At 36.3% G+C, this 16,259-nt stretch overlaps 1 protein-coding gene across 1 annotated transcript in view; it reads left to right on the top strand.

Moving 5' to 3' along the window:
- TRPC3 (transient receptor potential cation channel subfamily C member 3) overlaps positions 1-16,259 on the top strand; it is a 101,852-nt gene that overhangs the window by 45,322 nt on the left and 40,271 nt on the right. Inside the window, exon 3 of the mRNA XM_072405789.1 lies at positions 1,940-2,125. Coding sequence (XP_072261890.1) covers positions 1,940-2,125 — 186 coding nt within the window. The remainder of the gene's footprint in view (positions 1-1,939; positions 2,126-16,259) is intronic.

Raw genomic sequence — 16,259 nt, 5'->3', positions numbered from 1 at the left:
TACACATATTACACATACTCCTTCCTCACTTGTGAGAAGAGCCCAGACATAGCAATACCCCCACCTCCCCTTTTTCCCTTGTGCTCTTTCCTCTTTATTTATCCTTGTCTGCTTATCCCCCCAATGTCACCGTCATTCTCTTAGTCATTTCACCTCATTCTCCCATCCACTTTTGTCATTTTCTCTTTATTTTTTAGCACCTTGTTACCTCTCTCCTCTTCTTACTTCCCTATACTTTTAAAATGTTATTTTTCATTATGGTTTTCCTTTTGACACCTCAGTTTCTTCCCCAACCAGTTTTTGAATATTGGCCTCAGTAATGATTCCCTACGCAACTTCATTGTTGGATCAATCAGTCCAATACACTAAGCCTATCCTATTGCCTTTGAACCCAGCTATATCCCATGCTATATTGGTTATTGTTTATCTTTTGATTGATCTCATATTTGCTATGTGGTTATTTGGCTTTGCTCATTGAACAACACATTTTCTTCAGAAATCATTTGGACACGTTTGTGATTATTTTTTATTGTTAACCTCCTCTGCTGATCCTTATTTTGTGTCCCTTCCACTTTTTTTCTGTTATATTTTAATTCGTGTTTGAAGTATAGCATGTTAAAAATGTTGGTAAACAGATTTAAACAAAATTTGCTAAAATGCACTGAGGATCAAAACCTCAACGAAACTTGCCATAAACAGGGAGAAACACTACACACGTAACAATAATAGGTTTACCTTTCTAAAACTTCGTACTGGCTGATATGATATAAAACATGTATACGTTCTGTATCTGATGGTGTCTGAGCTTACATAGAGCTCTTCATGTGATAGTGTTGGGGCTGATGATTGGCTGCTCAGTCCTAAACTATTGGACAAAGTGACAGATGTATGTCCATTAGCTTACTTATATCTGTATTCTGTTCCTTTACAGAACCCATTTACCTCCCTGTAGTGCATTAACAGGCTCTACACTGTGTTGCATTAAGGATGTTACATCATTTAACTGCCAATGATCCTGTTTTTGTAACGTTTGAAATTCCACACTGTAGACCCATGGCCCTTTGCTTTGGGTCACCATTTAAAATGAATAGTACCACAACTCATGTTAAGTGTCTTTCCATAACAGAAAACTGTGAATCTGTCCTTAATATACTTGCCTTACAACATCTTACTTTATTTTAGGTGGAAATATTTTTTATTTGTGTAATTTGGTGACTAATGGTGTTGTCTATTTTTTTTTATGTTAGCTAATTAAGTTAGCTAAAATCTTTGAAAAGAAAACAAAATAAATTTTTAAGCTTAAAAAATAACTGAATTATATTTTCCCTAATTTAAACTTAGACATTATATGGTGAGTCATCTATATATATTAAATTACGTTATTAAGTCTTCTATGTGCCTTTGTACTGCTAGGTAAACTTGATAAAATATGATGGATGGTCCTGATGTTATATTTCTAAAAGGTATGTACAGTAAATGAACTGTAACATTTTGCCTTGTAGAAATACTTAGGAATAGGATTAATACCTGCTGCTTTTTTATGTACAATCAAAAAGCAGTGTTCTAAAGAATAGCTCCGTGTGACCAATATACATCATGGTAAATTAAAAAAACTTTGCTCAAAAAATGAAAAGAGATGGATTATATGATTTTAGTCGAAAAAGCAGGTCTTGTTCATATAATGTCTTGTATTGGATATTTAAAAAATAAAAGAGCAACATGATTTCAGAATTATGGGAGGATTGAAACCCCTAACCCTAAAACCCTAAAAGACCGCATTTAAAAATAGAGAAATTCTCGTGGCAAAAGATTTTTACAGCTGTCTACTAAGTCCACTGTTGGTAAAAACACTATTTTTTTACATGAGTTGTCAAACATTTTTGTCATCTGTCTGTGATAGTGTTTGATCTTTAATTTAGGTTTTTATCTGGCTTTTCAGAATGACTATCGCAAGCTGTCTATGCAATGCAAGGACTTTGTAGTCGGTGTCCTTGATTTGTGTCGGGACTCTGAAGAGGTGGAAGCAATCTTAAATGGAGATGTGGATGCAGAGCCTGTGGAATCTCAAAGACACAGACCATCATTAAGCCGTGTTAAACTGGCTATAAAATATGAAGTTAAGAAGGTATGCTTTCTCTAAAACATATTATCATTCTTTTAGTCCAGCTAACATAAATTATCTATTCTGCAGCAAATATTCATTTGGAAAGCATTTAGTTAACTAATATACATAATATACCTAGCAATTTTTTTTTTAAATAGTGTTAAACATATTTTCTAAAAAAAATATAAACGCTGAATGCAACATTTAAAAAAATACCAAAAGTGTATCAGTCACCAGCATAGTGTACAACTGGAACAGATATGCACACTTGGGCAGGTTATTCTCTGCATAGGGTTCAATTCTCTACATAGGGCAAAAGACAAGATGTTCCATTATGGGTATACATGTAGTACTATAGATGGCCCCTCCTTCCAGTTTTTTTTAACTTAGAGACTCATTTAGAGCAAGACCAAGGCAAGTTTATTTTACTGTTTAGGGCTTTAGAAAACAATTCCACTAGGAATAATGATGTCTTATGTCGTCAGTATATTTACAGCAATGCCTGTTTTTCAGAACTTTAGGAGATTAGTGAATACAGCCTATATGATAAGCTGGTTTACTGCAGAACATTACCCAGATGGGACATGTTTAATAAAAATATATGTATTTTATCATTCTTACTTTTCATATTACGCCATTAGTTTGACATAAAAACTTACAACAATGTTATATATACCATAGATATTGTGATTATACACAAAAGTAGCAGCCTAGCATCTTGCATACATTTTTTACTCCAGGTATGTTGCAGTAAGAAAAAATATATCCAAATGTCCTTCTAAAATTGTTGCGTGACACATTTAATGGAGGAGCTTTCCAGAGGCAGCAGGGATCCTACAAGAGAGTTTATTTTGATCATTGATTTATTGATTTGATTGTTGATCCTCCTTTTGATTTTTAGGCAGACTGTCAGGTGCAAGTTAGGTTCTTGTTGGAGTTAGCCATTTTGAGAAATAATTTACTAAATCATTTTCTTGAGACAGTTGTATGTAAATTGTTTTAGTATTGTTTAGTATTAGAGGATTTTTTCCACAAAATGTATCATACAGCAGTTTGAGAAAAACCTACCCCTGGATATTTGCCCTACTTTCAAAATACTATACAAAAAAATACCCTTGTTACCTTGGCATATACACAGAAAATATATGCTATATATATGGATATACCATGTATGCCTTTGTGTTACCCTTCAAACTGATGGTGTAAACTACATTTATCAGTGGAGAAAAGAAAGAAAAACTTTTTTACGACATTAAAGAAAATATAAAATATATATATAGATATATCTATATATATAAAACACAATTTTTGAGCTAATATTTTAGAAAGCAAGAAAATCGTATTAGTACCATCTGGGTGATGTTTTGAAATAATCTAATAAACAGGGATATGGATGTTCTCTACATAATTTAAGTCATACGACATTACAACTCTTCTATTTTTCTGGTTTTATTGCCTATTGATTATATATTAATTATATAATTAGCCTTCATTATTTTAAAAAGATCCAACATGCATTACATTTCTAAACCAGATCTAACATGGGACTTTTTAGGCCTTTTTACCCAGGAAACAGCCTTTACGTATGATATATTACTGCAATTTTTCTTGTTTCCATACAAAAACTATTGTGCATTAGGACGTTAGGTTGGGATTTTATAATGTCATGTGCTTAATACAATTATTTTGTCTATGTTCAGGCTTCCATACAAATATAGAAAACATTTCAAAGCTTTTCAGAATGTGATACACTTACAGGAATAATTATATGAGACCACACTTCTATTGAAAATTATAATTTAGGAAGAGACCCTCTGTTCTGTGATTTTTTTTAATTTTCAGATATGCATTATTTATTTTGTATATTGTTGAGGAAATGCTATACCATTTGTTACTGTATGGTTATCATTTGTCTTTTTGTGTAGCACTTGTTTAGTATACCATAGGAAGCAGGAGCGTAGTAAGTTGTGGCACTGTTACTGCTCATCCAGGAAACTGTGCACTCAGTCTACATGTAGATTTCCACCCACTACCACCTACAGGGAATGCCTGAGAAGTTCTGTTCCCACTGTCTATGTTTGTTGATCTAGTTGTTGAAACAATAAAATCAGGACAACATTTATACCTTTTTGCCCAACACCTTTTTCGGCATACTCTTCCTAACCCAATAAACAGGCTAGCCTTAGTGTCACACTGACAAAATTAGATCATAATGCCACACAAGGAATGCCAAAGGGCAGGGAGGCTGGAAGAGAGCATTTACCTACCCTTTTCAGCTAACCTAGAATTGATGGCTAGAACAATTGTGCCCAGAAAAGTGTCTATTCTTTGAACTGTGTAGTTCTAGGTGTATGAAACCAGAGGAGATAACTGTTAATATACAACACACTTTTCAACAGTTTTTGAAGGAGGGGTAAGTCAAAAGACTGGCAGGAGATCAGTCTAGAAATTGTTGTTGTGGTGTATGGAGTCCCACCCTAGCAGCCCTGCCACCCAGGGCCATTCCATTTTTTTGTATGTAGAATTCCAGCCCCTCTAGTTTGATACTAATAGTTAAATTTGATATACTTATATCTACCCTGGTGTATAATAAGAGTAATATACAGCAAAATGCATAGATAAACATAATGTTGTGAAAGGTATAGTCCCAAGGAAAAGTTCTAGCAACCTTTGTTCCTACTGAGACGTGGTTGTCTTGGCAGTAACCAGCAGAGGGTCAGCATTTTCTTAGGTCTTTAATAACATAGTAAGGTAAACTTGCTCTTCCAAAAAAGCAAACTTATGTACAACCTAGTCCTATCTAGCCTGTGCATCAGATAGGAAGGGAAAATAGTATATTCTCCAACAAAAACAATAGGAAAAGTATTTTATGATTATTAGTTTTTCTAGGAAAAACCTTATAAAGACAAGACTTGCACACATACACACAAGTATAAAAAATGATTATGTGAAAACGTTTGTATCATTTTGTGCAAAACTCCTTTATGAAGTGAAAAAGGCATACTCATATATCCATTTTAGGTATTAGTTCTTTAACTATTCATGGTAAACTATACAGAACATATTCAGATGGGACTGAATTGTAATTTTATTTGAGGTACTTGTCAAGCTCAAAATCTGTTTTGTAGTTTTGAATAGAAAAAGAATTGCACACAATCTTCTCTCATGTTGCTGTGCTGTGGACATTGCATGCACAATCTACATAACAATCTAGATCTATACGGCCATACTGTACAATGTGAGCATGGGCTAAGTTCTGAGAAAATAAAAAACATTAGAATGAATATTTGGTTCTCTGTATTTTTTATGTGGGATAGAAGGCTGAGTATTTATCACAACTAAGATCAAACAAGTTCATTAAGTATTCAAGACAGACGTTCTTTGTAGAGTAGCTGAGAAACACAACACAAAACCACAAAATATTCTAAATATGTGAGAATTTGAGAAAAGCAAAACGGATGTTTGTAAAAGGAAAAAACATGGGAATGCAACACTAGTGGGTAATTTATTAAAATAATAACAAATATTGCATGGCTGCTGGACACAAATCACAATCTGACTTTTAAAAAAGTACATGAACTATGCCATTAGGATATACCTCGGGCCAAAGCTTTCATACCTGTACCAAACCTATATAGTTCATAATATATTAAGCCAGGCAATACATTATGAGAATTTCACAAAAAATACATTGAATTTGTATGTCACTTGTAGTACTTTTATAGTATATTTATGTAAAGGAAAAAGAAAGCACAATCCTCCAAGTGTTATGACAAGTATCCCCCAAGTGTTGACAGGTAAGGCGAACACAACCAGGTAGCATAGTCTATGCAAATACCAGGTCTTTACCAGAGTACTTTGCAAGGGTTGATGGGCCACCACTTCTAGTGAGTGACAGACAACTTTGCTGCTGGTTTCCTCAAAATGACAGCCTAAGACAGGGAGGGGATAGCTCTTTGAAGAAGAACATGGGATATAATTATACTTTAGCAGGTCAAATTCACCAATCTAGTCCCAAGAGAGTAAAAACAGGAGCTTTGTTGGAAAAAAGCAGGCTGTTATTTGTTACAGATAACAAAGAAATAGTAATTACCAGTTAAACTTTAGTGTAGCTTAGTTTTATACACAAGAACAAGTATTACAGTACTTGGTGCAATGCATTGCTACTAATTTGACACTTCAAAACTTCTTCTCACTACACTTGTTTTTCAGCATTGGCAATGGCCAGCAAGCATGCTAATGTGTGTGATGGTGTATTGATAAAATAAAGCCCACAGGAACTAGGCAACCATGCCCCAATGGTAACCCCATCACCAACCTATTATACAATATCGACAACATAGACATAGCAACATAAAGTAGCCATGAGACGCCAGACTAAAGATTCAGTAATCACGGTTATCTCCTCCACACTTGCATGAGCTGTATTCTAAGTTAAATCAATGTACTATTTTTGAGGAAATTTCCAGCTTCACTTATATGGTAGCATAGTTTATAACTGTTGCCTAGTTTTTGCCCGCATTCTGCATTATTTTTTAATGATTTTTGTTTGTTGTCTGTATTCCAAAACATGAAATGATGAACCTGGTGTGCAAACCACATGGAACTTTCCATCTTTTTTTCCAAATTTACTATAAAACTGCCTTAGACACATTCAGAAAATCAGTTTGAAGCGGCAACGCCGGGCCCTGCAGGCAAGCATTTTTTTTTATTGATTTGACAAAGAAGTTGTGTCTTTTATGTGATGTGCACACTGTGTGTTTCACAAGTTTGTGCATTGGTAGTGTTCACAAGTTAGTGACACTGAATTAGTAGTTTATAATGAAAACCCAAGACTGTATTAGCCAAAACTTTATGTCAGCTGCCAGTTGAAATACATTTAACTCCACAATACATTAACATTTGTTGTTTCCAATGTATGACAATAAAAAGGGATTTTGGGGGGTAAAAACTGTATTCAGTTAAAAAAAATAGTACACAATCAAACAAAGCAATGCAAAACTACATACTTAAAAGTTTAGGTGACAAAAAATACCATGTGGGAACATACAATGTTTATGTCCGGGAGTAGTGCCAAGAAACCTCTACTCTAAGGACATGATAAAGCCCATGCCCTTTTATTTGCCACAGAGGGAGCCACTAGATGTCATCTCGTTTACACTTTCATGCTGCTGTACCAAGTTGTGAAGGGCACAGGTGACTTTCACAACCTTGTCCACATGGTCTGGGTGCAGCACTTCTGAACAAACTCCTTAGTTTGTGTGTTGGTCAGTATACCAGTCATCGATACCACTGTGCCCGGGTACAAATGCAGGTGATAGTTAAATATCCACTTTGTATCGTCCAAGTCTCTCTTTAGGTTTGGCTTTACATGGTTGTTAGATGAAAGGTCTTGTTTGCCATGTGTGTTGTTGCAATTAAAGCTGCAGAGAGTTGAGAAGCTTATCAATGAATCCACAGGCATTTGGATCATATTATGCAGTACCAATGGAGATAAAGAAGAATGCGCAGGCTGTGAGAGCTGAAGAATCACAAATTTATCAGGAGTTGCATTCAGTTCCTCCTGCAAAATTCCTTCATTTTGGGTTCAACCTTTGTTACAGTAGGATAATCTGCAGTGACACTTAAAATAGCCACTGTGGTTGTACATTCCTAAAGCTGTTTACTCCTAGAAATCAGTGCACAAGGGGCAAACAATCTAGTTTATCAGTCTAGCAAATATCAATAACCATACCAAGATTGTTACATAAATGCCGACAAAACAGTGTGCAAATTCTGTACAACTGCTGATTGTTTTCTACATTCATTAATAACAAAATCACTATGAACTAAGCCTAGAGGACTAAAATATATTTCCCAAATTACTTATTTTGATGTTTTAACGTGAAAAGGAAAGAGACTTTATTAAATATATAACATTTACATGCCTTTACAGGTTCTGATTTTGTATTTCAGATAAATGTTTGTAGCAGTTAGCATTACAAAGAGTTTGTTGTTTTTAGTCTATTTTTCACCATTCCTACTAGCTGTATGAAACTCTTTTTTAACATATCTGTCAAATCCATTTTCTGTTATAAGCTCATTGGAGAATCTGTCAGCAAGCTAAATACCTGTCCTCAGATAAAAGTTACATTTCTCCAACTCTCAGGCTGCATAGTAGTTTCAGAACATTGCCATAACTTTCACTGAGGATAATTAGACCTATTTTACTGCTTGAATCCAGCATGAAGCCTATGAGGCAAAAAATGACTGCTTCCATTAAAAGCTTCTGGGACAGGTTTTTTGTTCTGTAACAAAAAAAAAAGTCCAATGAGTATGATTCAAGTAAACAGAGCAGCAATGATGGCGACAATATAATTGTATAATCAACAAAGATAGTTCTGGTAATACTGAAAAGTGATTAGCTAGAAAAATATCCCAGAGGAAATAGTGCAGTGCATGAATTAAAACTGAAAAATGTAGGCAAAGTGGAGGTATCTATGGGACAACTGGGCACCATAGAGAATATGTTCAAGGATAAAGCATGGAGAAAATTCAGTGATTTCCTAAAAGGCATTACATGGTAGAATAGTTTCTACTTATCATTGGCAATAATGTATGTATGTCCTACATACAGCAAAATACAAAAATACACTGCTGATGTCATCTGTACACTGCAAAAATATGCATGTAGTTGTATACTTTTTTCAAGCACCTAGGAGACTTCAATAATATACATCTGCTTTCTAATATATATATATATACATTATACTACATGAAGCTTATAAAAATGCATTTGAAACTCTGCCGAGCTCTATCAGGTTTCCGAGGCACTTACAAGATCCTAGTCTGTATGGGTTTTGTTTATTTTACATTTTTCAGAACAGACAGACAGATAGATAGATAGATAGATAGATAGATAGATAGATAGATAGATAGATAGATAGATAAATATCACATAGATCAACTCTTGAAGTTTTGTCTGAAAAACCTTTTAAAAGCCTGACCTAAGGCCTTATGAATTCTTATAGGCACTACTGATAGACTTGTGTCTAAGGGTGCAGAGACATCGTGAACTAGTTGAATTGCTAATGTTTGAAACCTCTTAAATGCAAATATCTCCGGTCTGCAAAAGAATCTAAAATTGTATGGATTACAATTGCCCAGATTCCTGTACTTATTGGTTCTCATCAGTCATATAGATACTGTATACTTCATTTGATTTGTAAGTTGATTTAGTCATTAGTAATGGCTGCACAGCATTTAGACTAAGCAAACACAAATGTTACATCCTGTATTACATACCGCAGTACTTGTGTAAAAAGGTATTCTAATGTTTTCCCAGGTATGCCATGCTGAGGAATGACTGCGTAGAATTAACAAAGGCTGACACTGCAGACTGCATTTATTTCAGTGCATCATTTATTTAGTATTTAGTTAAGAAAGTGGTTCACCGAGAGAGTGTGTGAAGTAAGCAATTTATTAGAATGAATGCTGAGCATTTATTTTTGAGTCCTTTATATTGCACATTTTTAGCTTTAGGTAAAAAAAAATAGTTGTAGAACAAAATAGATTTACATGTCTCCACTAGCCTTCCAGGTTTTCCAAACTTGTGTGATGCTCTTACAGACAAATTCCAACACTGCTACATTCTTGTAGGTTTCTTACCAAGCTGCCTTTAAATGTCACTCTCACCTTCTTTTTGGCTGTTATCTATGGTTTTACTTTATGGAGCTGCAGAATGAGAAAATGCACATAGAATGCTGGAATTAGACTACTAATGCACTCCGAGATTGGAGGCAACCAAGATTGTTTTAAAGTATTATTTTTTAATTTTAGATTAATGGTAAATATCTGGGGTGCAGTTATTGCTTTTTCCCCTGTGTTTTATACATTATTATTAATATTGAAAAAGATCGGACAAGTTCCAGTTAAGGATTATGCTTTGTGCTCAAATTAAGATCTATTAAGATGTAAATTCCTATTATGTAATAGGAATAATAATAGTATGTATAATAGTATGTAATATAATAGTATGTATTTTTCAACCATGTGGAAAACTGCCCATATTGCCTGGTTCGAATGCCAGGCATGTTGAAGAATTTCCCAGCAGGAGATCAGGGACCTACAGATTGCAGCAGGACTAGTACCTGGCACTCCTCCTTCAGTTTTCCACTGTATTTATGGATAAAGGTGGCATAGTAATGTCTTTTTTGACCCTGGCTACCACTGCACCTCAATGCAGGTTTACAGACTTGCATGATTTTCTTAACAGGTTAAGCTTTCTAAAACACATACATGGTTCACATCTGTGCATTTTCATGCACCTAAATACAAGTGTGTTGTGTTGCACTGGCAAGGTACTTTGGGGTTCCATGAAAAGTAAGAGGCATTGCAATGCACAACAGTCGATTTCATCAATTAATGTGCATTGCAGTAACATAGAAAAATGTGCGTTTTTGCTGCACTCCTGCATTTCACAAGAGCAAGTAGTGATGTTTTATTTTACAGCAAGATTTATATCAAAAAAGAGTCAGACATAAAAAAAATGACTGTTTTTTTTATAAAGAAGACTACCTTTTATTTCATAGCTATGAAAAGAGAAAACAAAAGAAACATACTAATCATGCAATGTACAAAAAACAGAGCACTAATAAGTGATGTCAGACATTTACAGTATATATTGTGCTGGTACTGTTTTCAGGCCATGGTTTCCCAAAGCAAAGTAGCATCTGGTGTCATCTGACACACGTGGGAAAAACAAGTCCATGACTTTCTTTTGTATCTTCAATTTAAACAAATGTGACAGTGCTCTTTGATCATTAACTTACTTTAATGAAAGCAATTTATAAATCAAAGCCAAGAAAGCTGGAGATGTCATGATACATCTCCTAAAAGATCATTCATTTAGTGCTCTCAGATTGGTGTGATGATGTCAATGTAAATGATGTAAAATTCAGTCTATATATGAAATGTTAATACTTTATTTAGGTGGGGGACAACTCCCAATAAAACGAATTTGCTATATCTCGTAAACCAAATTAAATTCCTTTTGAAACAACTAAAGCCTTCCCATGCTCCATGTAGCCTATGTGGTGTGCATTTAACTGAAGTGGCTTACCTTTACCTTTTTTGAAACCTAAAAAGCTTACTAGAGGCTCCAGCAGGTTGTGAAAAAAATTGAAGTATATCTAAAGCAATGTTTTTTTTCAATTTTGGAGTAGTAGACACTGCTACTGGTGCCCAGAGTTTTACTTATGTTTTCATTTTACTTTCTTACCTGTAGACTCAACCAGAAGCAACAAAATATCCTTCTAATGGGAGGGATTTCCCCCCTTAGACTGTTGTCACAGGAGAAAGGGTCCCTGTTGGACGATTTTCTCTCTATTGTATCCTCTATTTTCTCCTGTTCTAGTGGCAGCTAAGAGATTTTGGATTTACCTTTACTTTCATTCTCAGTGATTCTATACTCTAGAGGTTGCACATTTGAGACACAGTTGGCAAACTATGTGAATCAGCGGTCATATTTAGTTTTGGAATGGGTTTAGAAGCTCCTTTCCACAGTTATGCCCTAGTTTCTTTCTCCTTCCACATACCAATTCTATTTTTTTTTATTTCAGCTTGAAGCTGTGTGTACCTAGTCCAATGGCTAATGATTAAATTTTAGAAAATGTATGATTCCCACTAACAGAATAGTGAACCCCATTCTGGTTCCAGTTCTTGACTTAAAAGCTATACAAGGTAATATATATATAAAGCTGTTTTTCAATATACATCATACCTAGTGATCCCACCATTACAAGCCCTTGTTCAGGTACTTCTTACTATAGAGTGAAAACTCCCAGTTGTGTTGCTGCATTGCCTTCCTTTTATATGTGCCCCTGGTTCAGACTCAAGACAGCATGCTGACACAATATGGCATGGTCACTATCAGGATGGCAAAGTAGAAAAATTATGGGCAGGTGATGTAAGTTCATGTAGACAGAAAGTAAAAGAAAGAGCTTGGAGTTTAGTGGCCCAGAGATGCCAAAATGTTGAAAAACAAACAAATGTGTTACCTGGGATTTGCCTGGGGGAGGCCAACCATGTGAGTTTAAACCACTGGCATGAAAGGGGTTAGTTTATTTTTATATACCATTTTGAAATCTGCTGTTTGTTTCAATTACTGGTATCATTTCTTTTTCTTTGTTTTAGGTTTTATGAAAACATCTTCATAAGTAATTAATTTTTATTTTCTGCTTTTACAGACCCTACAGGATGACCCCCTCCAGGATGTAAAAAAACACTCCTGATCATCTGTATGCCTTTCTGATTACGACTCCCGAGTTCATTCATGAAGAGCCTGCTTAAATGTCAGGTAAGTGTAATCAGAAAGGCAGAGAGATGATCAGGAGCAGAGTGCTCGGTACCTAGTGGAGTCAGTTTTGTTGGAGGGTCTGGTATAATTGCAGTGTTTCCTGAATAGCGAACAATTCACTGGCTGATTTTACATGGCATCACAACATGAATAATACCATAAAGTGTGTGCAAAAAACCCTTTTATCTACTAAACATATTGCAAGAATACATTATTTGGTGTTAAGAATAGGAAAGGTCAAACTTACTTGATTCAGGTGGTACTTGTACAGCTAAACAAGAAGCACTTAAAATGACCTTTAATGTTTGCACATTTTTATATCTATCTCAAGTAATTTGCCCTTTAGCTCCATCTTATACTTGAGCTTTTATAAATTAGCACCAGAGTTTGTTCAGAATTCACTGGAAAGTGTTCACTGAAAGTGTAATACCTAAGTGGTAAAGTAGGTGTAATTAAAAATGGCAGTTACAAATAAAGCATGTCACTGAATTCATTTGCTCATTGACCTAAAATCTAGCTTTATGAAAAAGTTATTGTTTACAAGGCATTTTATTAGAAATCCAAGATATTATTTAAGGTATTTTAAAGAAGGCACTACAATAAATAAGCTAAATGTAAACTCCACGCAGGGGGGAAAAAAAAGAACGTACAAAAAACACACTGTTTTTATTGGCAAACATTCAGATAATGTAAGAGCAGAAGTAAAACATGACTAGAAAGACTATATCAATGAAAGAGTGCTATCAGGACACAGAGACAGGGACATTGTAACTTACACTATGGAACACAACTTTAAGGGTGCACTAACATCTCAAGTTTTGTTAATAGTTTATAATGGTGACAATTTACACCAGTGACCTGGATTGCTGTGTGCTGTCCAAAAAAAAAACATGTGTCACAATATCCTCCCTTCTCTCGTGTTTCCAAACTCCTTGAGTGCCTTGTCTTCAAAAGACTCACCGATTACCTTAGCAGCATCTCTCTCCTTGACCCTCCGCAGTCTGGCTTCCGAGCTGCCCATTCCACCCAAACATCCCTTACTAAAGTGGCTAATGACCTTCACAGAACTAAGTCTCAATGCAAATTTTCCCTCCTCCTTCTCTTTGATCTTTTCTCTGCGTTTGACACTGTTGATCACCCCCTTCTAATACAAATCATGCACTCCATTGGTATCTGTGACACTGCTCTCTCTTGGTTTGCTTCCTATCTGTTTGACCGCTCCTTTCAAGTTTCTTTCAATGGCAATTCCTCCTCTCTAACTCTTCTTCCTGTTGGTGTTCCCCAATGGTCAGTCCACCCCTGACCTGTCTCCTTCAGTCCTGGACTGATGAAGGTTTCATGCTGCCTGTTGGCCAAATCATCATGGATGTCTGACAGATTTCTGAAACTCAACCTGGATAAAACCAAACTCGTCATCTTTCCCCCCTCAAATTCCAAATCTCCCCCTGACATATTTCTAGTGGTTAACAACACAGTCATTCGTCCCCCCCCCCCTCAGGCACGTTGTCTTGGCATCGCCTTCGATTCTGCCCTCTCATTTACCCCGCACATTCAGAACATTTCCAGGTCCTGTCACTTTCACCTGTGCAACATCTCCAAAATCTGCCCCTACCTGTCCCCGGAGACCACTAAACTCCCTGTACACACTCTTTATCATCTCTCATCTGCACTACTGCAACATCCTCCTCTCTGGTATTCCACTAACCCGACTCTCTCCATTACAATCTATTATGAATGCTGCAGCCAGACTCATTCATCCTTCCCACCGCTCTTCTTCTGTTGCCTCTCTTTGTAGTTCTCTTCATTGGTTTCTATTTCTCCTGAGAATCAAATTCAAGCTCCTGTGCTTTGCTTTCAAATTTTTTTCAATCCCTACACAGCTCTTGTCCAACCTACCTTTCTGACCTGGTACAAAAAATACTACCTAGTGTAATGCGCCTGGGCACACAAACCACAACCAACTCCAGATATCCTTGAATCAGGTTTATTCAAAGCGGCACAGCACAGCAAGGGTTAATTTCAATCAAGCAAGGTACAGAAGGATAAGGCAAATGCAGGTCAGTAACAATCCGAGGTCAGGGCTGGCAGCAGGCAGAATGGTCAATAACAATCCGAGGTCAGGGCTGGCAGAGTTCAATCAGAGTTAGTTTCAGACCAGGTCACTGAGGAGATGACAAGCAGATAAAGTTTAACATATACAAGACACACCCAAGCACACTGTGGTAACAGAGGCTATATCGGGCAATGGTGTAATGGACAGGCTCTCCTTAAATGGCCAGGATGACCAATCACCTTGCGCCACCTGGCACTGTCTGATAGGAGACTGAGTAAATCCCCTGCAGCTGATTGGCCGCAGGGAATTCAAACTAACTCTGTCCCGCCCTAGGGCGAGGCAGCCGAGTGCCACGCCCTCGGGGGGTACAAGAGGGACGCATGGTGACACGCGCACCTCTTCCCACAGTACCCCTAGGACCTGCACTACTTTGCACTTGCAAAGGAGTGCTGGGAGCAGGAACCACATCCAAAGGGATGCAAGGGCTGCTGCCTGGCTGAACAGTACTTTGGCCAGGGCGGATCCCTCCGCCTGTAGAGACAGACAAGCTGCGAGCAGGACAGCAGCCTCGGCCATGCTGCCTGTTACTGTGGCTGGGAACCCCAGGGACACCGCGGGCTCGCAGGGCGGGTAAGTTCCTTACACCTAGCCTCTCTCTTCGTTCCTCCAATGACCTACTACTGACTTCCTTACTCATAACCTCATCTGCACGGCTCCAAGACTTTTCTAGAGCTGCCCTGACTCTCTGGAATGGTCTTCCTTATCCTATTCGGCTTGCTCCTAACTTTTAAAAGAGCACTTAAAACACACTTTTTCAGACTTGTCTACGTGTCTTCTGTTTTCTTCTGTTTTTTAAACCCTCATTACTTTCCATCACTCCGTATCTCTCCTCCTATTGTGTGAGACTTCCCCCACCTCCTAGATTGTAAGCTCCTCGGGGCAGGGTCCTCTTCTCCTTTGCCACTGTCTGTCATTTACTACCCCTATTTAATGTACAGCACTGCGTAATATGTTAGCGCTATATAAATGCTGTTTATTATTATTAATAATAATAATAATAATAATATTAATATGCAGAACAAGGAAAGCCCTTCAAACAGCAATTGTTGCTAGCTTCTCTTCGGTACAATATGTAAAAAAAAAATACATTACAATGCAGCTCAATGAAAATCTATGTGCATGTTTTTTGGTATGAACAGAGTTCTTGGGCAGCATGTTTTTGTTGTACCACCCACTGCCTAAAGTTTTATGTGTTTGCTGATATGTAAAACAAAGTAATATAAAAAGGGCTTAAAAGTTAATAAACATCTGGAATTTAACATTGTAAATGACAGAATTGAATTGATATAAACTATATCTAATTTAAACTTAAACATTTTCATATTATTTTTGTTATTACAATAATTGATAAAAAATACTTTTTAAAACTGTGAATGTAAAAAAAAAAACATAGAAAAGACAACATTCAAAGATTTGTTTGTGGATAATCAAAATATTCTATATTTTGCCCTATTTATAAAGATTTTCAAAAGATTTGCTGTAGAATTGCTGCATTTTTTTACTTCATGTCTCTTAACATGTTTGCTGACATTCATGGGGTGTAACATTTATTAAATGGACAACACAAATCGTAATGCAGTAATCTTGATGGAAACCTTTCTTAAAAGTGTTACTTTAAATCCAGAATTTGTCTCACTGTTTTTTTGAATGTTATGTTAAATTCCGTACCATGCAGGCATATTATTTTGAGTTTATATTTTTAAGGG

The sequence above is a fragment of the Pyxicephalus adspersus genome, chromosome 3 (genome assembly GCF_032062135.1).
Source record: "Pyxicephalus adspersus chromosome 3, UCB_Pads_2.0, whole genome shotgun sequence".
Classification (NCBI taxonomy): domain Eukaryota; kingdom Metazoa; phylum Chordata; class Amphibia; order Anura; family Pyxicephalidae; genus Pyxicephalus; species Pyxicephalus adspersus.
The sequence above is the reverse complement of the archived record's forward strand: the minus strand, read 5'-3'. Positions and strand labels throughout refer to the sequence as shown.